This window comes from Polypterus senegalus, chromosome 6 (assembly GCF_016835505.1).
Source record: "Polypterus senegalus isolate Bchr_013 chromosome 6, ASM1683550v1, whole genome shotgun sequence".
NCBI classification, from domain to species: domain Eukaryota; kingdom Metazoa; phylum Chordata; class Cladistia; order Polypteriformes; family Polypteridae; genus Polypterus; species Polypterus senegalus.
Genome location: NC_053159.1, coordinates 30,354,337 through 30,380,873, shown reverse-complemented (window position 1 = coordinate 30,380,873; position 26,537 = coordinate 30,354,337). Strand labels below are relative to the sequence as shown.

The window sequence follows — 26,537 nt, the reverse complement described above, 5'->3', positions numbered from 1 at the left end:
CACTTGATTCACATTTTATTCTTGAAATAGCTGCTTGAAAAGTGAGAGGCTGGCCACATAAGTCAAATATCTTAGAAAATCATTTTGTGCATCTCTGCAAAAATCATTTTTATATTTTAATTTACGCTGGTTTAGACAAGTCCAGAGGAGAATTGCTGGATACATTGGGTAAAGGATGTTAAATATAGAGCTGTCAGACAAGAGGACGAAGGCCTAAGAGAAGGTTTATGGATGTGGTGAGAGACGACATGCAGGTGATGAGGGTAACAGAGCAAGATGTAGAGGACAGAAAGTTATGAAAAACGATAATCTGTTGTGGCGACCCCTAATGGGAGCAGGAAAAAAGAAGAAGAAGAAGATTTACTTAATTTATAGGAGGAATATTATGAGCACATTATGGAAGAATTTGACTCGATTTCAATAAAAAACACATACTACCATCCTGAACTGGTTAAGGGGTTGTAAAATGGTTGGATGGAGTGAACGTGGTGATGAAGTTGACAGATGTATAAAAAGGGCCCTCTTCTTTAAATTGAGATGAGTTGAGTTGAGAATGTATTGTCATATGTACAGTAAGCAGTCAGTCACACCTACAATGGAAATCTTACTCTGCACATTCATTTGGCCACCAGTATTAATAAATTAAACACAAGACAAAACAATTAACATGCTAATAGTTAATGGACAAAAGCTAAAAAACAAATTTCCACAATAAGTACACAATGCAATGTAAACATATATAGTGCAAATGCTGTGACTATTATGTCAACATATACTGTAAATCAGATAGTGAGACTAAAACATATAATCCAATAAAACATGGAATACAGATAACATAATTCAAAAGGTGACTAGAGTAGGTATATAACTAGCTCGACCTACAGTATTTGGAGCACTGTATTAATCACCGAGGGGAAATGGTCTTTTCACATGACCTTTGAGGGTCAGAGTGCAGGGTCAAGGCATTGTACAGCGTCCCTGGAGCAATTTTCAAGTTAAGGGCCCTGCTCAAGGGCCCATTGGAGTGTGCCAGCAAAGTCAGCTAGTCCAACTCCAATTGCTTGGGTTTAAAAACTGTCCCATAGACTCGTTGTCCTTGATTTCACTCTCCTATAGCATCTGGCTGATGGTAAGAGTATGAAGAGACTAGGGTTGCCAGGTCCATAAAAAATTTATAGCCCAAGGAAAGCTTAAAAATAGCAAATGTGCTCAAAAAAATAGCCCAACACCCGAGATAGACAAAATGACACACCGGAAAGTGGGGGGCAATGTCAGAGTGAGAGGGTTAGGTATGTACCATCAAAGCCCATGGTCGGGGCAGGTAGATGAGAAATATGGCAAAAATATGGTGAACGGGGTTGGAAAATAGTCCAAAATGCAGTGTTGTTTTTAAACAAGTAGCCAAAAAAAATACAACGTGCAAAGGCCCATTCTTTCCCATGGATTCTTTGTAAAAACGAATTTGCCAAACTCCCCCTAATTCACCTCCAATGGTCATAACACAAAATATTTTAACTACTTATTGTAGGAGAAGAATATTTGCAGCATTTCTGGACATTATATCAATTATTTGATAATTCACCATATTAATTCTTCTTGTATTTGTGTAAAACACAATGTAACATGGCTGACAATTGTTCACAATGGTTCATCTAAAAAGTATCAGGTATTTGAGAAAAACTATGAATGTTGCCAAGAACTCTAGCCTCGCTAGGGCATATATTTTGGGACTACCCAAATTGAAAGCTGTTTTATGAAAAAATTGTTTATTATCTGTTAGATATTGTAGGATTTATGATCCTTAAAGATGCTCCTTCAGCAGTCTTTGGGGTTATTTCAGATCAGTGTTTCCTACACTACATAGTTAATGTGTTGACTACTCCCGCTCTTTTGGAAAAATCCTAATGTACTCTTAATAGCTCAACGGGGAAAAAAATACATTCAAACTAGGAAAAATCGAATTTTCTTTTTGTGGGACTATGCAAAGCTTCTTAAAAATTTGATAATAATTTTAATGCTCTTCCAAAATAGGTCTGCTGCCAAGTTCCTGTCTGTGTCTCTACAAAATGTCTGTTCTTTAAATTAATACAAGTTTGTATAACACAGTAGGCCTCTTTTTTATTACTACTTCACTGTCTATTTGGATGAGTGTTGGAGATCTAGTGTGATTTATGATTATAAATTTTAATTGTCCGCGGTGGGTTGCCACCCTGCCAAGGATTGGTTCCTGCCTTGTGCCCTGTGTTGGCTGGGATTGGCTCCAGCAGACCCCCGTGACCCTGTGTTCGGATTCAGCGGGTTGGGAAATGGATGGATGGATGGATTTTAATTGTTTGTTTCTGGCATATTGAATCAGTTGCATTGCTGATTGTCTAGACTTGTGATTTTTCTTTTATATTGGTATACTGAAGTTATATATATTGTTATACTATCACATTATAAAGCTTCTTTTGTAATGCAGATTTCCATCCATCTATTATCCAACCCACTACATCCTAACCACAAGGTCATGTGGAGCCAATCTTAGCCAACACAGGGTGCAAGGCAGGAAACAAACCCCGGGCAGGGTGCCAGCCCACCGCAGGGCACACACACACCAGGGACAATTTAGACTCGCCAATGCACCTAACCTGCATGTCTTTGGACTGTGGGAGGAAACCCACACAGACACGGGGAGAACATGCAAACTCCACGCAGGGAGGACCCGGGAAGCGAACCTGGGTCTCCTAACTGTGAGGCAGCAGCGCTACCACTGCGCCAACATGCCACCCCCTGTAATGCAGAGATCTGAAACATAATACAATTTAATAAAATGGAAAACGCTGCTGTCTAAAATTATTTTTGGCTGAAGAAATGTTTTAAGAATAATCAGCAATAAGATATTCATTTAATAACACTTTTAAAGGAAGTAATGCTTGTTTTCTTGCTAATCCCACTTTTGGGATTTCTAAATCATAAAAGTTGAAAAAAGTATCACCAGTATGTAAATAAAATATAAAAAGTAGTGATATTTAAATGCATAATTGCATAGCTTTGTTTTCAAAAATGTTTTAAAAGCATTTTAAATCAAAATGTTGTACACTGCAGTCCCAAATTTTATTTTTAACATTTCCCCAGAGTAGAAACATTTTTAGGCTCATCCTCTTAAGAGACTGTAGCTATTTAAGAATTATGTTTCTTTAAATAGTAACAACTGAAATGCATTTTATGTGAAAGAATTCTAAACATTAATGCTGCATTTTTATTAAGTAAGTTTTCAGTTTGTTTTTCTATACAGGCCTGAGAAGGGACAACCAAGCAGGGACTGAATTTGACAGAATGAGAAGCAGTCAAAAAGTTTTGAAAGGCAGATTGATCAACTGATTATTACAAGTGCGCCGATTATGAGCTGTTCAGAGTCAACCTTACATTTTAGGAATGTAAATGGCCTGTCATTCAGTCAAGAGTCAGTAATAACAACAGCACCATGAAGACATTATTCAATATAAATACACTGGCATCAGTAGGTGATTCTTGTGATATGACAGGCATAGGCAACTAGGATGCAACTATCTGTCTGCTCCTCAAAGCAGGACAAAGCTGGCAGTACTATGAGGATTATGTTTTTTGATTTCTAAAGAGCTTTTAGCACCATCCAGCCATTCCTGTTAAGGGGCAAACTCAGAGGTAGGCAGGTGGAAGAGCCTGTGGTGTCCTGGATAATGGACTATCTGTCAGGCAGACCACAGTTTGTGAGGCTCAAGGACTGATTGAGCAACACTGGAGCACCACAAGGAAAACTCCTGTCTCCTTCACTCTTCACTTTGTACACCTCAGACTACAAATGTAACACCATGGCATGTCACTTGCAGATATTCTCAGATAATGCTGCACTTATGGGGCGTATCGGTAAGGTGGGTGAAACAGAGTATAGGAGTCAGGTGGAGAACTTTGTTCCTTGGTGGAGTACTAGGGTGTTGTAGCATGTTAGTCATTATGGATGTAGTGAGAAGTCAAGCAAAATGACACTTATCTACTGTATCTATTGTGGAACGTGACCCGGACACAGACAGGTGAACAACGGTTTATCACCCAACACACCCATTTATTATTTACAATATTTACAAGTTAGTGCACAACCCAGTGCCTCGAACACCGATCCCCCAAAGTCCAGGCCTCTCTTCGCAGTGCCTTCCTTTCGGCCACCTCCACTCCTCTCTCTCTCGTCTCTTGTCCTCTTCCACCTGACTCTTGACTCCGAATGAAGGGAGGCAGCCCCTTTTATACCAGCCCGAATGGGCTCCAGCTGCTTCCTGGCACTCCTCCGCGGACACGCCCTTTTGTGGCCCTCCGGGTGTCCCCAGTCTTCTTCCCCCCAGCACTTCCTGGTGTGGCAGAAGTGCTGAGGACCAGGGCTCTTCAGGCACCGGGGCCGCCCCTGGCGGTGGCCACGGGCCCCTACAGGGTTGGGCTTCCAAGCCCCCAACACAACCAGGGCGGTCGCCCTCTTGTGGTCTGGAGGAGGCGCAAGCCCTCCTCCGGTCCTCCTGGGCCTCCCGGCTGGGTACCACCCCCAGCCGCCCGCCACACTATCTATCTATCTATCTATCTATCTATCTATCTATTGTGCTGGACGGCTGGGGATCTTGCCCGGCCGGGACACACTTTTGAAGAGAAAACCGGGGGAAGGGACATATGACCAGCAGTATCTCCCCTGGGACACAAGAGGGCAGCCCCCCTGGTTTACATCGGGCCCACAGAACTGGAGCTTGGAAGCTCAACCCGGCAGGAGTCCGTGGCCACCACCAGGGGGCGCCTGGACACTCCGGAGTCCAGACATGAAGTACTTTCACCACGCCTGGAGATGCTGCCAGAGGAGGAGCTGAGATAAATCGGGAGACACTGTGAGCACTTCCTTGTCAAGTATAAAGGAGGCCACTTCACTCCTTTCGGGAACCTGAGTCGGGAGGAGGTAGACAATGCTTAGAGGAGTGGAGCGGAGGAGGCAGAACAAAAGAGAAGAAGACAAAAACAACTGTGTATGGTGGTGATTGATACACTGTGTTGTGTGTAGGAACTAAAAGAGAGAATAAATGTCTGTGTCCAGGGTTCAAGTTCACACTATCTATCTGTCATATAGTGCCTTTCATCTGTCTATCTATCTATCTATCTGTTATATAGTGCCATTCATATCTGTCTGTCTGATACATAGAGGTCTGTCTTTGCATTAAGTATCACTAAAACTGTCTCCCTAACATCTGCTTCTACTGTGTTCAGTGTTCTGAGTCCGTATAGCTTTGGAATAAGAAATGATAAATGACATTTTCTGAAATAGTGTCACTTTGCTTATACCTCTTCCTATAATTAGCACAAGCATATAGCAACTTTGTATTAGGCCGGGTCCAGGATATGTTAGGATATATCAGGTTGGGAAATGACTTACTGACCGTCTGATTATGCATAGTATTTAAATTGAACATTTCCCATGCTAAAAGTGCATCACACATTTTCAAAAGGGTACAAAAGGAATAGTAGCACAGAAAAACATCATATTAGTACCACAGTATCACCATAACTGCCACTGTGGAAGTTTCTAAAGACGGAGCGAGGAAATCACTACCAGCCATTTGTTTGTCCGGTTTTATTCATTTCAGGGTTGTGTGCACCTGAGACCCAATTGGGCAGCAATGTGCAAAAAGAGGGAACCAGTCCTTGGCAGAATGCCAGAAAATGACAGTGTAAATGTTTCTATACTTCTATGTATGCTTTCTTCTAGTGGTAGCAGCAGTCCAAAATCAGACATTAATATTTAGAATTGGTAATGTTATGAAGACTGAAGTAATATGGCACTGTTTACAAGAGTGAACAATAAGGTAGCACAAGTGGCCAGGGCTCCTAGGCTCACTGGGGACCACCAGAGTTCAAATCCCTGCCAACTCACTCTCTGTGCGGAGATTGCACATTCTCCTGTGTCCATGGGTGTTCTTTCTGAGTACACTGAGTGTTTCTCACCACATCCTGTAGACATGTTGATTGTACCGTTTTGATGAGAACAGGCCACTCAGCCCAACACGCTCCTCAGTCCTCTTATTTCGGATACATACAGTACAGGATAGTCAATCTGTATGAGTGAGTGGGAGTGTGCATGTCAGGCTTTCTTATGACAGACTTGCTTTCCATTTATGGCTCCCTCCTGCCTTGAGCCCAGTGCTGATGATATTCCAGGCTCTGGCTCCTCATGATCTTATATTGAAAGAAAGAAGAATTTATAATAATAGATGACGTCATGGAAGCTATTAGAGAGCGGAATAAGCATCCATGGATTTAACAGCCTTTTTAATGAATTAAATTAGGGAGTTTGAAGGCCGCGTGTTTAAAGATAACAGAAGAAAAACAAAATTTTTACAAAACTAATAGGATTCTTGTAGACTATAAGCACGGGTCAAACTGGGACACACTATTCAGTTTCAAGCTTTTAAAAGAAACAATAAACAAATACAGCTGAGAGTACAAATGCTCTATCAGGCTTTGCTCCTTATAATCTCTTTACAATAATCTCAAATGCACATTACTCGGTTCTGCGACAATCTAGCTAAACTGTACAAACCAGTTGATGGAAAAACTGGTCTTTGCCCATTTTGAGCAGGAGCCATTGCTTTTCCCAGAAAAGGAGCCTAACTGATTAGAAAGAAAAAGGTTGCAATATAATATGTAGTATGGCAATTGTTACAAAAAATGTATAATTAACCAGCACCTCGTACCAGCCTGCACAACCAGGGTAAAGCAAAAGTTCCTGTGACTACATAAAGAACTTCATTAGTTTATAGCCGTGTTTCCCAGATTCGGTCCTGGGGACCCCCTGCGGCTGCAGGTTTTGGTTCCAACCAGACTCCTAATCAGTGACAACACCTGATAGCACTGAGCACATTTAATTAGCTGGTATTTTCTTTTTCTTTTATTCAACATTCAGAAAAGCTTAGCAGCATGATTTTTACATTTATAAGATATTTTGAAATATTTCTGCTTTTGCTGTAATGCTTAACTCTGTTTTGTTGGTTTCATTATACTTTGCCCTTTCTCTGTGCAGTTTTCCTCTTCGTTGGATCTTAATAATGACAATTAAAAACAAGCAGAGCAGACACGCAGGCAAACAACACAGAATAATCAAAAGCCACTACTTTAGAGTCAGACCCACTAATTAGTAAATAATTAATTAATTAAACAATTAGAAGACCTAGAAAAGTAGAATGAAAATCAAGATAAAAAGAAAAAAAAATACATTATTCCTATATAACTGCTTGGTACATTTAAATTTTTTTTTTTAGCAAACTTAGTTTTCTAATTTCTATATTGTTCCCTAATCACAGAACTTGAGAAATACCACTTCACTTAATTATCCCAGGAGTTTAATTAAAAACAGAAGCTGGTTGGAACAAAAACCTGCAGCCACAGGGGTCCACCAGGACCGAGTTTGGGAAACACTCTTCTATACTACAGTATATATATGAATGCCCGTGAGAGGGCCATCAACCAGGTTCCACCCAGGTAGGTCGTAGCTCACAGAGGGGGTGCTACTGAGAGACAACTGACTTGTGACTGTAAAAGTCAAGCTGTCTGGAAGGATCCATCACTTGTTGACAAGAGAACTGGAGAGATGGAGTTCCTTCAAGCCGTAATAAGAAGGCTTGATAGGCAGCACTTTTCTGTAATCTCACCATCGAGTGCAGTTTTGTAGTGATGTTTGAAGTAAACGGGGATATCCAGGTTGACGCCTTAACATTTATTCTTGTTATAAACCAGTTATTCCCTTGGACGACCACAATGCATACACAATACACAATCCAAAGGAAGTAGGTGTCTCTTCAGTTAATAAAGTTAAAAACCTGTGGGCTTTTACGTGTCACATTATAAAGACCTTCGAGAGGCTAGTCCTGAACTAAATGAGTCCTCTTGTGAAAGACCATTTGGACCCACATCATGTGACTCTGAAGCACTGTAGCGTTACCTCTTTGTATTTATTTTCCAAACATGGAACACCAGAACATCCCATAATCTGCAGTTTTGCTAAGTACAATATAGAATAACGTTTTACACTACATCCAAATCACATAATGCCCTATTTCTAAGACCATATCACAGCAATTGTCATGGTTAGGGCTTAAATTTGAAGTCTTATAGTCTTTTCCTGTTACAGAAGCCTTTTTTGTTTGCTGTTGTCAGGGTCGAGGCCCGCGTTTCTGGTAGCGTGGTCTCTAGGGTCGTGACCTTGAACTACTCAGCAGACGGGACAAAAGGTCACCCTTTTGCAATGAGCTGTGTTTAACAGCTGAACCAGGAAGTCTGCTGGGTGTCGTAAAGGCCAACTGGATATCTTCTTTCCTTGTTTGTAAAAACAAAGCATATTATTCATAGATTTCTTGGAAACTGCTGACATAATGCAAGAATGAGAAATCCAGAACTCTTCCTTTAATTTAGGCTTGTACGATTTTGTATGTTACCTTCTTTTGTTTTATAATTGCACTCTTGGCTGCTTTACCAAAAACTCTACCACAGCGTTCACTGTGAAAGATACTAAATTGTAAATTCAAACTAAAGGATGAATTATACCTCACCACTACTAGCAACCTTGCAGAAATAGTTGCTTTTCCCACACAAATCCCATAAATGCAATTTTTCAATTGTCACCAAAATAATACAAATACTGTTAAAAGAGGAACCAACAGGTACTGTGAGTGCATGGCACTGCCATTGAGAAAGATGGGAATCGGGCAATTAGATGACCGGGTGGCTGGTACACTGGCAATGACTACTGGGTACACTTTTAAAAATAATGGTTTGAAAATGACACTATACTGGGCTGTGTGGTTTCTTTGGTAAGCTTTTAAACTTCTCCTCCATACCCTATAGCCTCCAGTGTAAAGTGCCAGTTTGGGTGAGATATTTTTCTAAATTTATAGAAGTCCCTACCATTAGAACACATTTTTGTGTGGCAAATTCATATTTATTCATATTCATAATTCAAATGAGCATGTTTGTGAAGAAATAACTTTCACTTGGAAAAAACAACTAGAAGGAGGAAGACAGGCCAGTCAGCAAAGACAAAGCATGAAAAAAGCAAGTGGCGATACGGGATCAGCCAAGACTGTACAGATAGGCCCAGAGTGGCACTAATGTATATACTTAAACTCCTTATTTGTATCTCCTCTTTATAACTCTGTGCCCTTTTTTAAATTTATAATACATCTTCCTTTCTTTTGATTTACTTTGGCTTTATTGGAGATCAGCATGTGCTTGGGTGCACCTCCCAAAACCAATTAATGTGAGGGGATATTAATGTATACGATATGCATTGATACAAAATATAAAAATTGTGAGTGGTCTCCCCTAGACTTCTCGTATACTCAGATATGGGGAAGGATATTTGAGGAGCAAACCACAAGACAATGATTATTTATATACAGTATATAATTCACTAAGGCACTGAGCGCAAGCAAGACACTGAGGGCACGCAAGACAGTAAGCGCAAGCAAGACAGAGCCCCGCCTGCCAACTCTAAGACCATGGGATACCCTTGACAGAGGCCTGCCCGCCTACTCTAACCCTCCTACCGCGTCATGGGATACATACGACAGAGCCACGCACGCCAACTGTAACCGTCCTCCCGAGTTCAGCGTCGCTCTTAAGGCACGCAACAACTCACCAAACACAGCCTTAGTCGCTTTCGTCTGTGCAAAAGTCCACATGCACCTCTGAACCACGTTGACTTTACACCACACGCAAGACAGAGAGCCACAATCGCCAACTCACAGAGCCCCGCCCACCAACTCTAACTAAGGGCAAGCAAGACAGAGAGCCCCACCCACCAACTCTAAGACCATGGGATACGCACACATTTAGTGTATAAATGGATATAAATAATTGCATGTAAACGATTCGTCAAAATCGTTATTTTTTTTTCATCAGAAAACCCAGATTCCACGTCTACCTGTATTAGTTTAAATGGCACTTTTACCACTCGCAATAGGGCGGACATGCTGACTTATCTTGTCGACTGGGCAACACAGTGAATGCGGCGTCTATCTATATATGTCTATGTTTTCCGTAGCCTGCTACAGGAAGGTACTCTCTCGACCATTGGCATTGGTTTCGCTCCTTGCTATTTTCGTTATACTGCGACGGTGGTTTCCTAAGACTTTGTTATACTGAATTACTTTCTCATCGTTTTCCATTGCTATTCTTACACCGCCGTATGCTACAGCGGGCTTTGGCTAGTATTTTAATATTATGTACATAATGGAACCAGCAACAACAAATCAAATCAAATGAATAATATATTAAACAATTATTGTAAAAGTAAAGTTGAATAAATCGGACTCTGCAACTGCATGGTAGAAATCTGTTTTGTACCCAATACTTGTATGCAAAATTTGGTTGACCTAAATGAAAGCGTACTCAAGTTATCGTGTTTACATACACACCGACAGACAGACAGACACACACACACACAGACCTAATTCCAAAAATGGTATTTTCGGACTCTGGGAGATCTAAAACGTTTGGTCGATAACAATACTTTGTATACAAGAAAGAAAAACGATCATAACAATTTTTTGACCACTAAGCAATCAAACGCCAGATAACTTTTTATAAAGCATTTCCCTGGAATGGCCAAATTGTGGTTCAAGCAGAGAAGGTCTCATTCATCCAGAGAACACCCTCAGAGCTGGAGGAACACACTTGATTTTTATTTTCTGAAAACAAACCCTAATGTAGTTTTGTGCCATAAATTCATCTGGTGCAGTTTAATTAAGTATTTATTTTGTACTGCTGCCATATTGCACCTGCAGATATTTTTCATGTGAAGGAAAGAATGATCTATGAAGCCAAACATTTAAAATACACTGCCTGAGCCTCACAAGAGCTCTCTCACTTGTTGCAGTGTCCTTAATTTCAATGTATTGCTCACTGACGGTCAGTTTTTTACCTGCCATAAGATCTCATTAGCCCCGCTGTTGTCTGTGAACCTGTAGCTAGTCAGAATGTGTCGTGTCGTTCTGCTGCTGTGTCACATGGGCGTGTTTGAGCCTAACTTTAAAAATCACCATTGTGGTCTCAATTTCCTGATTTACAAAATGCTGTAGGCATTTTACTTTCTAAATATAAACAGACTAATGTTATTTGGGAACCGGGGGGAAGCATTTATCTCAAGATTCATGTTAGATAGAGCCCTCTAATTACTCAGATTTTGGCCATCAGCTTTGTAAAACTTGATATGACAAGGCAGGCAGGCAAGCAGGTGTGTACTTGTGTGTACTGAAAATCTGTGGGGAGTCTAAGGAGGTGTCACTAATGGAGCAGGAGGAAGCTGCACCTTGTCACTCTGGAATTAGCAGGTTGTTACTGAAAGCAGCAAGAGGCTTGCCTAGCAATGGTGCCTGGACATTTGGTTACTGTAAGAAATAACTTGTCAGAAGAAAACTAAAAAAATGTATATTCTAGACAATACAAACATGCAAGATGCCTGAAGATGTTTACAGTTCAAAACAGCATACGCTTTCATAAGAGGTAACAACAACCTTATCAAAGTGATGGTATTTCCAGAAAATTCACATTGCACTTACCTGCATGCCATTAGGGTACACCTCATCTGCTGTTGAGTCCACGAGATCATCTTCCTCAAACGTAGCTCTCTTGTAGGTGGACATCTGAAATGTCAAGTGCAAAAAAGACTCCCTGAGTGTTTCCATAGTGAAGATAACAACTTCTGCCCTTCCACAAGAAGCAGAGCGCCGGTACAGCAAAAGGTACAAGTATGACAAAGGCTTCTATAAGCTGCCTCCCAGGTTAAGCCAGTCACGTGGAATAGTCCATGGCACAAGCTGCCGTGCTGCCCGCTTACATATTGTGCCTACTTTCTGCTCCCTCTCTCCCACTGTTAAATCCTTCAGTATGTATAATTCATGACACTTTAGTAAAAGGTTCTCTCTCATGTGCGACACAGTCTTCCTCGATAGAGTAGTAAGAGGGCAGATTGAAAAATAACACTAAAAAAAAACCCAAACAAAACCCTTAAAGAGAAATGAAGTAAAAAAAAAAAAAGTAGATAAATCAGGGCAGGCAGCAAGAGTGTAGATTAGGAAAATTCAGGCATTGTTAGTGCAGAGTTTGAAATCCCAGTCGGCATTCTTCTGATCACAGGAGCCCCGGTCTGAGCACTAACAAAAACAGGAAGCTGAGCTGCTTGATAAACTTTAGTGTGGTGAGTGTGAATTCCACTGTGTGGTTCAGCAAAGAAGTGGAAGCCAGTTCTCTTCAAATGTTTCAACCAAACCTGCCTCCAACCCCCGCTGGCTTCCAGGCAAATGGGTGGTTGCGTTCTTTTTGGCGACGCCTCTTTCCACTCCCAGCTGTGTAAGAAATTGTCATCTGAGTAGCTACCTCCAAACACTTATGTCATAGCCCCACCCTACAGGCGAGCGCCTCAGACCTCCCCCTTCAGAGGCTGAACGACCTCTGACCCTTAAAGACATGTGTGTTACAAATCCACCCAAAAAACTAGACACACACACTGCACTCCCACAATTGCCTAGAAAGGCACTTCCTCATTGCAGTCACTGGAAAGGATTTGTAAGTTAAGCTTGAAAACAGCCACTCTATTAATTAGATCAATTGAAAATAAACTCCCTTCCTTGTCTACATACAGAAGGACATAGGCAGCACAGACTGAGGTGAAATGTGATTTCATAAGGAGTCACACAAAGTTAAAAAAAAAAATAAAAATGCAAAAACAGCTACAGGCTCACATTGTTTCTGTATGTTTAAAACAGGTTTTTCTCCTTTTACATTCCAACATTTTAACCTCTTTTAAGAAGCCTGGATTGTGTCATATTATACTTCTTTAATAATATATACTGCTCAAAAAACTAAGGGAATACTTCATCATCACAGTCTACCACCAACTCAGTTAAGCTCCAGAGATAGCAGTCTGTCCCGTTAGGAAGCATAAGTATTAGTGGATCAACTTCAACTGCTTTGGTGCAAATGAAAGTGATGGGCCAATACACGAGAAGGCATCAATGTGTTTGTCAACCAGAAATCATCTATGCACTCTGGCCACATGAGGCCAGGCATTGTTCTGCACCAACCAGGAGGAACCACTGCACCAGCCTAAGGTCTGACAACAGCTTTGAGGATTTCATCGGCAGTCAGGGCACGTGGAGGTCTGTACGACCCTCCAAGGATATGCCCACCGCCAAATCGGTGCATAACATTCATCAAAGTGTCTCCAGATTCTTTCATGTCTCAGTGTGAACCTGCTCTCATCTGTGAAGAGAACAGTGGGCCAATGGCAGAGCCGCCAATTGTAGTATTCTCTGGTGAATGCCAATTGAGTTGCACAGTGATGGGTTGCAAGCATAGGTCTCACTAGAGACCGTCAGGCCCTTTATGCCAGTCTCATGGAGTCTGTTTCTGACAGTTTGGTCAGAAATATGCACACCAGTAGCCAGCTGGAGGTCATTTTGTATGGCTCTGGCAGGGCTCCTCCTGTTCTTCCTCGCACAAAGGAGCAGATACCAGTAATGCTGCTGGGCAGATGTCCTTCTACAGTCTTGTCCAGCTCTCCTTGTGTAATGGCCCATCTCCTGGTATCTCCTCCATGCTCTTGAGACTGTGCTGGGAGATGCAGCAAGCCTTCTTGCAAAGGCATGTCTGGATGTGTCATCCTGAAGAAGCTGGACTACCTGTGCAACCTGAATTGGCTGCAGGTACCGCCTCATGCTACCAGTAGTGACAAGGACACTAGCAAAACGCAAAACTAGACAAAAATCAGTCAGGGGGATAGGGAGAGAGGAATTGTCTGTGGCGACCACCTACACCTGCACCCTGTTTGGGGGTGTTTTGCTGTTGCCTCTCCAGTGCACCTGCTGTCACTTCTATTTGCACCAAAGCAGGTGAAGTTGATTCACAATCGCATATACTTCCTAACTGGAAAGACTGATATCCCTGAAGCTCAAGTGAATTGGTGTTAGACTGAGACGATTAAGTGGTTCCTTAATTTTTTGAACAGTGTACAGTATGTTAACAGTATACTGCAGTATCAGTGGGTGGCATGCTGGTGTAGAGTGCTGTAGAGTTCAGGCTTTGAATCTCAGCTCTCTGGCATGTCATCCTAAGTGGCCATTTCTCCATGCCACATTCTGAAAATGTATGTTACGTTAATTGTAGATTGTCCTAGTGTGTGCTTACCTTGTGACAAAGTGGCATCATGTCCAGGGTTAAGTCTAGGCAGCTCAATGCTCATGGGATAGACCCAGGGCCTTCATGACTCTGTATTGGATTATGTCAGTTTGCAATAGATGAGCGCAGCATTAATTAAAAGATAAGCGTGGCAATTTCCTCACAAAAATTATATATATATATATATATATATATATATATATATATATGCATTTGCCATGTGAAACAGTGTTCGAAAGTTAAGCACTATCTATAAATTAAAAAAATTACAAAGACAGTACCGGTGTTTTATAATGGAAGTTATGGGACATGGAGGTAGACTGGAAAACAACAGCATATAAACTTACAGAATAAATCCACTTTCAAATGACAACGTTTCAATATAAGAAAATATGCGATTCTTGTTTAATTAATCCTGTGGAAATAATCATTTTAGTACATATTCCTGGTGCTGTATTTCTTGAGGTAAGGATATGTTTCCTATTCACGTCTCTGATAGCACTGGCCTTCGTGGAAGGAATTCTCATAACCTCCTCTGGGAAAAACTGCCTATTTGCTCCTTCTGACTTTGACCGCGTCTTCCAGTTGTCACGCTTGCTTGTCAGAGGGTCACCTTTTGGGCAAGTCAAAGGTAAGCACTACCACCCCGGGACACCTGAGGGCACGATCCCTAACCACTTGGTTTCCTTTTCTACTCACAACTTTGTGATTATGCCCAATGAGGGCAACTAACTTTGCTCCTTTCGGTCTAGGAGCTATAAAAACATAATGCGTTTTCAGTTGCTCTAGTGGGGGAAGAGATACTTTTGTAAATGATGTGAAAATGCTAGTGCGGACTAAGATAGTTTTTGTTCAGAAATGCTGCTTATATCTTTTATAGAATTTATTCAAAGAATATAACATTCCATACAATCAAGTCAAAATTTAACATAACGAAATTCAAATCACACCCCACCCATGAGAAAGAGAGGAAGGCCAACAGCCACAGTAAAACTACTGAGAGTAGTAAAGAGAGAAAGGAGTCTTTTGCCCTAATATAAATGCTTATTCTAAAATATTATTGATTAGATCCTGCCAGGTTTTTAAAAAGTTTTGAACAGATCCTCTAAGTGAAAATTTGACTTTTTCCAATTTCAAATAGTATATAACATCAGTTATCTGCTGACTTAAAAGCGGTGGAGTGGGATTCGTCCAGTTGAGCAAGATAAGTCTACATGCTAATAGTATAGTAAAAGCCAATTCCAGTTTGTTTGTCCTTCTCCACTATAAGCCCATCTGGGAGACTGCCAAGCGCACAGCTGTTAGTGGATCAGGAGGGATTGTGACACCAAGGCTGTCTGAAAGGCATTTAAAGATTTTGGTCCAGAATGAGGTTAATTTGGTGCAGGCCCAAACTATGTGGCCCAGTGAGGCTGGAACTTGATTGCAACGTTCGCAGGTTGGATCTTACCCTGGAAACATTTTGGACAATTTTAATGCTCTTTTTAAATGAGGTAGCTTCAGTGCATGCTTCTGGTTGATATCTCATGCAGTGTAACGTTAGACAAAGAAAAAGCTGTTACTGGGCTGGACTCCCCCTGGATGAATGAAGTGTGGTTGGGGGGCATGTCTTTAACCCAAATGTTTGAGCTCATCTGTGTGTGTTGTACTTTGGTTCATGAGATAAGATGTGGCTTAAAAATACCAAATAGTGTTTGGGACGTTGTGAGCACATGACTGGCTGACAGGACATGTGGATTATGTGACACAAGTAAAATAAGACTTTTTCATAGCTTTTTTGACATTGCCTTCTGCTGTCCAGTTTTGGACACCATAATGATCACCATAGACTCCTCTTCTATCAGAAACTTTGTTATCTCCATTCTGCATGAAAATACGAGATTAAACATGTTTTTTTGTCATCACTACACACTACATGGGGTAAATAACACATAAAAAAATCATTTATGGGTGGAGTATTCCTTTAAATTTGATTTTAATGTAATCAAGCTCAATCCAGTTTTGATTGGACCATCACAAATGCATGTTAATGTTAGATGTAAAGGAGGCCTCAATATCAGATCTCATGATAATTAAAACTTGGGTTATCAATCAATCAATCCTGGGCCCTGCCAACTCCTCAAACTGCTTCACTCATTATTTTCTACAAGCCATGGTACCTGTCAATGACAGGTAGTAGAATAATTTTAAAATATTTGATGATTCTTGCCCTATGTGTATTCCAGAATGTTTACTCTGTATTCACGTGTGTCTGAACCTCTCTTCACCAGCGCTCCCCTCTTTCGAGTGTGTTCCCGTGATGCCTGTCATTATTTTCGAGGCGCCTTTCTCACCTCCCTTCCGGTTTTATACTTTATGTCTTTACTCCTCCCCGTGAGTCTCACACTCTGACCAATCACACCAAAAACAAACTGATCAATCAGACGACTCTGAGGGACTGGACACGCAGACATTAGTGTTTAATTATAGAGTAGAGAGCAAGATTTCCATTTATTGCACCACTTCTCTGTATGCCTTTATATTTACAAATATTTTAAAAACATGGAAAAATGTTGTGTACCACAATGCCACTTCTATGGACATCACTGTAAGCTTCTACAAAATATCATGTTGTAAAGTACAATATAATAAACAAAATGTTTTCACTTTAAAGGAATTGTATTAAACATATCCTTCCATATATTGTGTTTTGATATCTGACAGCCATCAGTCAGTAAATCATTCCACCTTCATTTCATACACGTATTGTACATATTTCTGTTTAAAACTTAAATATACCAGCTGACAACTACAGTTGTGCTTGAAAGTTTGTGAACCCTTTAGAATTTTCTATATTTCTGCATAAATATGACCTAAAACATCATCAGATTTCCACTCAAGTCCTAAAAGTAGATAAAGAGAAACCAGTTAAACAAATGAGACAAAAATATTATACTTGGTCATTTATTTATTGAGGAAAATGATCGAATATTACATATTTGTGAGTGGCAAAAGTATGTGAACCTCAAGGATTAGCCGTTAGTTTGAAGGTGAAATTCAAGTCCGGTGTTTTCAATCAATGGGATGCCAATCAGGTGTGTGTGGGCACCCTGTGTCATTTAAAGAACAGAAATCTATCAAAGTCTGCTCTTCACAACACATGTTTGTGGAAGTGTATCATGGCACGAACAAAGGAGATTTCTGAGGACCTCAGAAAGAGAGTTGTTGATGCTCATCAGGCTGGAAAAGGTTACAAAACCATCTCTAAAGAGTTTGGACTCCACCAATCCACAGTCAGACAGATTGTGTACAAATGGAGGAAATTCAAGACCATTGTTACCCACCCCAGGAGTGGTTGACCAACAAAGATCACTCCAAGAGCAAGGCGTGTAATAGTCGGCAAAGTCACAAAGGACCCCAGGGTAACTTCTAAGCAACTGAAGGCCTCTCTCACATTGGCTAATGTTCATGTTCATGAGTCCACCATCAGGAGAACACTGAACAACAATGGTGTGCATGGCAGGGCTGCAAGGAGAAAGCCACTGCTCTCCAAAAAAAAATATTGCTGCTTGTCTGTAGTTTGCTAAAGATCACGTGGACAAACCAGAAGGCTATTGGAAGAATGTTTTGTGGACGGATGAGACCAAAATAGAACTTTTTGGTTTAAATGAAAAGCGTTATGTTTGGACACTGCATTTCAGCATAAGAACCTTATCCCATCGGTGAAACATGGTGGTGGTAGTATCATGGTTTGGGCCTGTTTTGCTGCATCTGGGCCAGGACGGCTTGCCTTCATTGATGGAACAATGAATTCAGAATTATATCAGAGAATTCTAAAGGAAAATATCACGACATCTATCCATGAACTGAATCTCAAGAGAAGGTGGGTCATGCAGCAAGACAACGACCCTAAGCACACAAGTCGTTCTACCAAAGAATGGTCAAAGAAGAAAAAAGTTAATGTTTTGGAATGGTCAAGTCAAAGACCTGACCATAATCCAATCGAAATGTTGTGGAAGCACCTGAAGCGAGCAGTTAATGTGAGGAAACCAACCAACATCCCAGAGTTGAAGTTGTTCTGTACGGAGGAATGGGCTAAAATTCCTACAAGCTGGTGTGCAGGAATGATTAAAAGTTACGGGAAATGTTTAGTTGCAGTTATTGCTGTAAAGAGGGGGTCACACCAGATACTGAAAGCAAAGGTACTCATACTTTTGCCACTCACAAATATGTAATATTCGATCATTTTCCTTAATAAATAAATGACCAAGTATAATATTTTTGTCTCATTTGTTTAACTGGTTTCTCTTTATCTACTTTTAGGACTTGAGTGAAAATCTGATGATGTTTTAGGTCATATTTATGCAGAAATATAGAAAACTAGCCATGTGCGCCCAACTACGTTGCGCGTGTTAAAGTTGTCTGTGAAGGGCTCCCTGTTTAAACGCGGCTGCCAGTCGTGAACTGGGCCTTTCGTCGCATAGCATTATGAGTTTTTATAAGGGAAACAAAATTACAAAAGAAAACCCTTGGACATTGATTCGATAGGAACGGCCTACTCGGAATCACTGTCTGAATAGTAATTATGTGGTGGTGTAGGAGTATTTCTGCTTCTGTCCATTCACAGTCCGTCTCGTTTTCACGACGCTATCGTTTCCTCTCACAATGTCTTCTCAACCTTTCTCCAGTCTCGCAGGTTGCTTTGTGGCAATCCAAAGAGTAAGGCAATATACACGGAACAATGGTTATAAAAGGGGGACACACAGGTATCCAGGCTCTTTAAAGAATAAACAGGGATCACTTCACTGACATGTGAGCAAGCCACGGTAGAACTGTGAGACGCGCAGCACTCGCCGGCTACAACGTAACAATAATAATTTCCGGAACGTGCTGTTACGTTGTCATTCATTTTACCCACTGTCTTTCTTTCATTCATATGTTACGTAGACACGTACCTTTTAACTTCGGCAATCTCATTCTCTAACCAGGCCTCAGGAGCTAACCAGTGTAACACTGTCCACCACTCCTTTCGTTATTCTGGCACATTGTTGACATCCGTGAGTAACAACAACATACTAAACTGGAAGGTGGTCTACGCATGCGTGGAATTCGCGGACAAATAAAGATCAAGATCTAAACGAAGATCTCTTTAGTTAGCACAACAATTTGTTTAGTTTGAATGTCTGTGTTTTGAGGTGTGACTGGCGTTCTACAGTTTTCAGTAGTATAAGCCTGAAGGAGATTCTTAACACTAGAATTACCAGAGCCTACGAAAAAACTCGTAATTCCGTCCCACCTTAAACTGCTTCTTAAATCCCTTCACACCTCTCCGCCAGCGCCCTTTGTTCTCTAAATGTGCTGATAAAGAGAAGCTCGGAGCAGCCGGCTATTCCATCCCCCACCAATTTAGAACGTGCACGAACTTCTCTCAGCTCATGCCTTGATTGAGTATCTGGGAGTGAAGTGGAGTTTTAGAGTGAAATAATAGATCGTTGTTTGGAACACACGCATTTCATGTCTGTTCCGTTTCTACAGTAATCTGTGTCAACACATTGTTAAAACAGAAACTTTTTTATATTCTAGTAGTAGATGACAAAATGTAGGCATAAACTATATAATGTATGAAGCCTGAAGTCCAAATAGCAAAGAAACATTTTCACAAGAATAACACAATTGCACTTTTATTCAAACATATAACTGCAGAAAGAAAAAGCCGCCTTAACATGCGACATTGACACCAGCTTACTATAACTGACTCCGTGGTTCAATAGATACAGCCCCGCTTGGGAATCAAGGGTCACGGGTTCGATCCTGCGCCTCCCTTTTGAGAAGTAAACTGTTCTTAGTCTTACTGTTTTAGTATAAAAACATACATTTGATTTCAGTCTGTAACAGCCGGTGCAATTTATGATCTTTGTAAAGGTTAGCTTTTTTTTTATTCACTTTTCACTCTCTCAGTCGCTCAGAATCAATCCATACAACCCCATCTGACACGGCTGTTTTCACTAAAGACGCGCTTATAGCTCTGCAGTGTACCACGATGCATACTAACGCCCCCGGTTCTGACACACAAACGCTGGCGAAGCTGCCTTCTTCGATCTCACCGTCACTTGCTTTTCTTTTTATTCAGTTTTATTGAGTGTTCCTGCCAGTCCCCGCATGTTGCTGTATGCTTTTCTTTTGCACCCAGGACATGCAGAAGAAAGAATGGTAAAGACCAACTTCGGCACTATATGCAATCATCAGACACTCCCCATCTGCCCGTGTCGCTCAAACACAGGAACATATATTGGTGTAAAAGTATAACAAAAGTGCACTTTTATTCAAGTGCACTTTTTCCATCGCCTTTTCCTGTAAGAAGCAGTGTACACACTTCTCTCTATGCTGTGGTTTCTATTACACACCTGAAAGAAAGACAATATATGTGAAAATATAATCGCACTAATGCAATATTATTTGAAAACGAACAGCGCCAGATCGGTGTGAATTTATGCAGGAACTGGAAATTCTCTGATGCGGACCTTCCCCAGGGAAGAAAGTACAGTGTCAGGTGCTCATTCAGTGTAATAGAAACCATAGCACAGAGAGGTGTGTACACGGCAACAAGTACACGGTCGTAAATGTAGGAAGGACGGTCCTTGGGTGTGTGGGAACTGTTAATATTTGAATGTGATGATTTTATATAGCACGGAATGAAAATCTTCACTTCTTAGCATTGCACCATGCAAGATGTCGATCAATCGCCTACTGTATCTTGCTTTCTTTTTTCTTCGGTTATACAGGTAGTTTTGAATAAAAGTGCACTTGTTTTGTTTGCGAAATGAAGTGTCTGCGTGCACTTTTCGTGGCATTACACGTGTATTTTTGAGCATGCCCGCTTGAGCAGTATAAAAGTATTGAAAAGTATAACAAAACAACGGGCAGATGGGGAGTGTCTGATGATTGCATATAGCGCCGAACTTACTGCTCTTTACTATTCTCTCCTCTGCGTGCCCTGGAGTACAAAAGAAACAGAATACAGACGCGCTTATAGCTCTGTGCTGTACCACGATGCATACTAACGCCCCACCGGTTCTGACACACAGACGCTGGCGAAGCTGTCTTCTTCGTATCTCACCGTCACTTGATTTTCTTTTTATTCAGTTTTATTGAGTGTTCCTGCCAGTCCCCGCATGTTGCTGTATGCTGGATATGTTCATATGTATTGTCTCTTTCTTTCAGGTGTGTAATAGAAACCACAGCATAGAGAGAAGTGTGTACACTGCTTCTTACAGGAAAAGGCGATGGAAAAAGTGCACTTGAATAAAAGTGCACTTTTGTTATACTTTTACACCAATATATGTTCCTGTGTTTGAACGACACGGGCAGATGGGGAGTGTCTGATGATTGCATATAGCCGGTTGGTCTTTACCATTCTTTCTTCTGCATGTCCTGGGTGCAAAAGAAAAAGCATACAGCAACATGCGGGACTGGCAGGAACACTCAATAAAACTGAATAAAAAGAAAAGCAAGTGACGGTGAGATACGAAGAAGGCAGCTTCGCCAGCGCTTGTGTGTCAGAACCGGGGCGTTAGTATGCATCGTGGTACACTGCAGAGCTATAGCGCCTTTAGTGAAAACAGCCGTGTCAGATGGGGTTGTATGGATTGATTCTGAACGCGACTGAGAGAGTGAAAAGTGAATAAAAAAAAAAAAAAGCTAACCTTTACAAAGATCATAAATTGCACCGGCTGTTACAGACTGAAATCAAATGTATGTTTTTATACTAAAACAGTAAGACTAAGAACAGTTTACTTCTCAAAAGGGAGGGCAGGATCGAACCCGTGACCCCTTGATTCAAGCGGGTGCTGTATCTATTGAACCACGGAGTCAGTTATAGTAAACTGGTGTCAATGTCGCATGTTAAGGCGGCTTTTTCTTTCTGCAGTTATATGTTTGAATAAAAGTGCAATTGTGTTATTCTTGTGAAAATGTTTCTTTGCTATTTGGACTTCAGGCTTCATACATTATATAGTTTATGCCTACATTTTGTCATCTACTACTAGAATATAAAAAAGTTTCTGTTTTAACAATGTGTTGACACAGATTACTGTAGAAACTGAACAGACATGAAATGCGTGTTCCAAACAACGATCTATTATTTCCACTCTAAAACTCCACTTCACTCCCAGATACTCAATCAAGGCATGAGCTGAGAGAAGTTCGTGCACGTTCTAAATTGGTGGGGGGGATGGAATAGCCGGCTTCTCTTTATCAGCACATTTAGAAGACAAAGGGCGCTGGAGAGGTGTGAAGGGATTTAAGAAGCAGTTTAAGGTGGGACGGAATTACGAGTTTTTTCATAGGCTCTGGTAATTCTAGTGTTAATGCAATGCCTATGTTTTAGCTGTCTCTCTACTGCCATCTAGTTCTTCTTCTAATTCATTCGCGGACAAACAAAGATCAAGATCCAAATGAAGATTATATATAGAGATTCTAAAGGGTTTACAAACTATCAAGCACAGCTGTAACTAATGTTCTTTCAAAAGCATGTGATATTGCAATAAAAATTCTGATTAGAACATCAACCTAGCAATATTTGAAAAGTTTGGAAGGTTGACACTGTGTTGTGTTATGTTATAATATGGAGCTGTATGAAGTACTTAGCTCTGCTGCTTCCCTGATCCGGCATACTAGGGGATTAATCCTGAGCCTGGACACTGTCTGTTTGGAGTCTACCTGTGTTTGAGTGGATTTTGTACTCTTCGTACTCATTTTTTTTCCACCCTTATCTTCAAAGATGTGTTTGATGGGTTAAATGGCAATTCTAAACTGGTCCTTTGTGCATGTAAGGCCAGGTAAATACTTCACGTGTCGCATGCTGCAGCGGACGCTGCTGCTACACAAGCGTTTTACTGTTTATACTTGCGTGCGTACTTTACGTAAATCTGTAAGATTCCACCAGGTGGCAGTGTGAGATATCATCATGGTGAGAAAACGTTTGGATTCTCTGTGTTGTGAATTGCCTGAAACCTATTAAATTCCGATGGCACGTAACCGCAATATCTCTAAAAAGGATGTTTAATGATTAAATCCATGAATCCAGGGATAAGTCCATTCCAGCAAGCATTGGGCATGAGGCAGAAACAATCCCTGGACAAGGCATCAACTCATCGCAAGGTGAATACAAGCACTCACACACACTTGCGTCATTTTAGTGTCACCAAATCTGTGGAAACTCAGCAGGAAAACATGTAAACTCCAGGCAGGGAATACTAGCAACGTGACTACCTGTGAGACAGCAGCGCTACCCCTCCGCCACCATGTCACCCCTATGTGTGTAATCATTAACAGTATTCATTATTTAAACGAAATTACCGATTTATCTGTAAAATGTAACATACATACTTTAATGCATTTCATCATTAAAGTGTTATTAAGTTTAAATCTAAGGATTCAAAATGTGCAGAGAGCTGGACTATCATACATTTAATGTGCTCAGTGTGGCGATCTATTGCTGTTTGCCGCTGCTGTCAGGTCCGGAGGAAGCCCTGGAAAAAAAGACAGCACAGAAGATGTTATGTGAGACTTTTAAAATGTATTGTGTCATTACGATCAGGAATATGCAACTCTTTAAATATAAAAGCATCATGAATGCATCTATATGTCAGCATTTTGCTTCACTACATTGAACCATTCATCAAACATCGAAGAGCGCACATCAATCCCGTAGGATCCGCATAGCGGCTTTCTGTCACATGTTGATAGTAAGCAGAGACTCTGACGTCACATTAAAACTTTTATCACACTGCGCCCCCTGACATTTTGCTGGTACTGCAACTTGCCCACGTGTTGCGTTAGTTTCTGAGGACGCTCAGAGGACGTGTCAAATGAATGCTGGGAACGCGTAGCAGCCATGATGTGGGCGCGCACGTGTTGAGTGTGCAGTATAAACAAGCTCTTAGTGGAACCAGCAGTGGACTCGACCCCTGTCCAGAGTTGGTCGCTGATGTTTGCCTGACACAGTTAGGCTTCAGCTCGTTGTGAACCTCAACAGGATGAAGAGGAATATAATATAATATAATATAATATAATATAATGTATAAAGCAGACTGTAACAATCTTCCGGTCTTGTATGTACTGTATGTTATCATCCAGTTGACGATCCAAACGTTTCCGGTGTGTTCCATAAAAGCAACCAACAGTTTTAAAATGAAAAATCTGTAGTATTATTTGTTTGTTGTTTAATATTTGTTTATGTTAACTATATTTCTATCTTGCATTATTCTTATTGTAACAATGTTGTAGTGGTAATATAATTAAATCAACCTAATAATAATATTAATTTAATTGACATTGTTTTTTCATTGTCAAAAATACTGCATGTAAAAACTTATTACTACACCACAAAACAAAAATTAATCTGTCAAGTTGTGTTTTTTTTAATTATATTTTTCTCAAACAATTAAAAAAAACACTTCATTTTCCTCCCGACAACACTGGGTATTTCAGCTAATATAATATAATATAATATAATATAATATAATATAATATAATATAATATAATATAATATAATGATGAACTTGGTTTCTTGCCTTGCCACAATTTTCTGAGGTCCTAAACAGGATTACGAGGTCTCAGGAGTTTGTGGTTTAATGGCTAATCTACTGAACTGTAAACTTCAAGACTGCAGGGTAAATAAATACCTAACATATCAGTGAATCTCACAAAATGTTACTTAATATGGATGACAGAATTACAATAAATATGCTTTTGAATAGTTACAGACACCATATCCATGCACAGAATAAATCAATGCTCTTAATTCACATGCAGTATGTATTTCTATACAGGCTTTGCAATACAGTGCATTCTGTGAACACCAACTATAAAAATATAACATCCATTAAGATCAGCTTGAAAACAATAAAGCACAAAATACGCATTAAAAACAAAACAAATCTATAATATGAAATGGAATGTGAAGTGAAACTCTGCTGTGCTCATCTTCCTGTATGTTTCTCTAAGTACCTCAGCTGTTTCAAACAAGATAACAAGACACGACAAGATAAAAGGATGCCTGCCCTTTCAACAAAACATGCGCGGCGTGAATTTAATTAGACTTTTAACAGAAGTTGTGACTGTCACGTTAAAGACTTCCAAAATATTTTACAATTTTACAAAATGGCACAATCCGTATAATGGTCTTATATTAATACTTGCGTTAAAACACTGTAGTGAAATACCATCAATAACTTGATAATTATACTGTTCTCATTTGCTCCTGTTCCTGGCGCACTAAAAAATGTTCTCTCTAGTGGGAAAAACAGATGCCAAGCTTTGATTGGATGGTGACAATTCCTTATTTGCATACATTAGTGAAGATACAAAAACAGGGTTCATGGGAAAATGATTGGTGATAAACAATATACAGTACTTCGATTTCATTGAATTTGATAATAATATTAAGAGACACAGATTAGACTAAGAGCCTAAATATAATTTATATGGTTAAAGTTTATGGAGCTGAAATTTAAATTATAATAGTGTCAGCACCGTAATTGTAATCTACCTGGAAGGCTGGTGGTTTAAATAGAGAATTACCCTTCATAAAATTTTGTATATTTTGTCATTCACTCCTGTGAAATAGATTATATTTTTACAGAAATGTAAAATGAAGAAAAAAGACAGAAAGACTGCCAATACAACCCAACTGCCATGTTTTCTTCTGCAATGTCACTCCTCAAATGTGTATTCTTCTGAGGGACTCTTGTAGACAAATTCAGCAGAGATGATTCCATTCAAAGCATCTTTTAGCAACGTTAAATGTATTCAGCGGCATTTTCATAAATTACAAAGAGGATTTACAAGTTTGGAAGCAAAAATGTGGTAAATAAAACAAGAACAGGAAGAAAAGAAAAGCAGAACAGTGATAGGTAGTAGAGAATCTGTAATGTTGATTCTGTTAATTTAGTGCTGAGTGTAGTTAGTTAGTAAATTAGCTGGCTCGAATTTCAACAGTGCAATGTTTAAAGGGACCTGGAGGACATAGTGGCTGCATTTGCTGCAGCCAAGACCTGCAAACAGAGACTCTGAAAGTTACAGTAATACCTTTATGAGACATTTTTTTTACATTTTACTATTATGCACACTTCACGTTATGTGCACTTGCAACCATACCACATGCACATCAGAAGAGGCCATCCACCTGAAGCTAAGCATGTTTGGGCCCAGTAAACACTTGGGTAGGAGACCAACCAGGAAAAGCTTGGGTTGCTGCTGGAAGAGGTGTTCATGAGGCGAGCAGGGGGTGCTTATCCCAAATCCTCAGTGCAGTGATGGGGGCACAATGCTGTAAAAA

General features: G+C 40.3%; 1 protein-coding gene across 4 annotated transcripts in view; it reads right to left on the bottom strand.

The window, feature by feature from the left end:
• Positions 1–26,537, bottom strand: part of ece1 (endothelin converting enzyme 1) — a 336,078-nt gene that overhangs the window by 152,998 nt on the left and 156,543 nt on the right. For 2 of the 4 annotated variants that reach the window (XM_039755712.1, XM_039755711.1), the window contains one exon: positions 11,601–11,684. In XM_039755712.1, the coding sequence (XP_039611646.1) occupies positions 11,601–11,684 (84 nt within the window). Of the gene's footprint in view, positions 1–11,600; positions 12,265–26,537 lie in introns of those variants that run through there. The other 2 variants (XM_039755709.1, XM_039755713.1) reach the window with 2 other exon arrangements.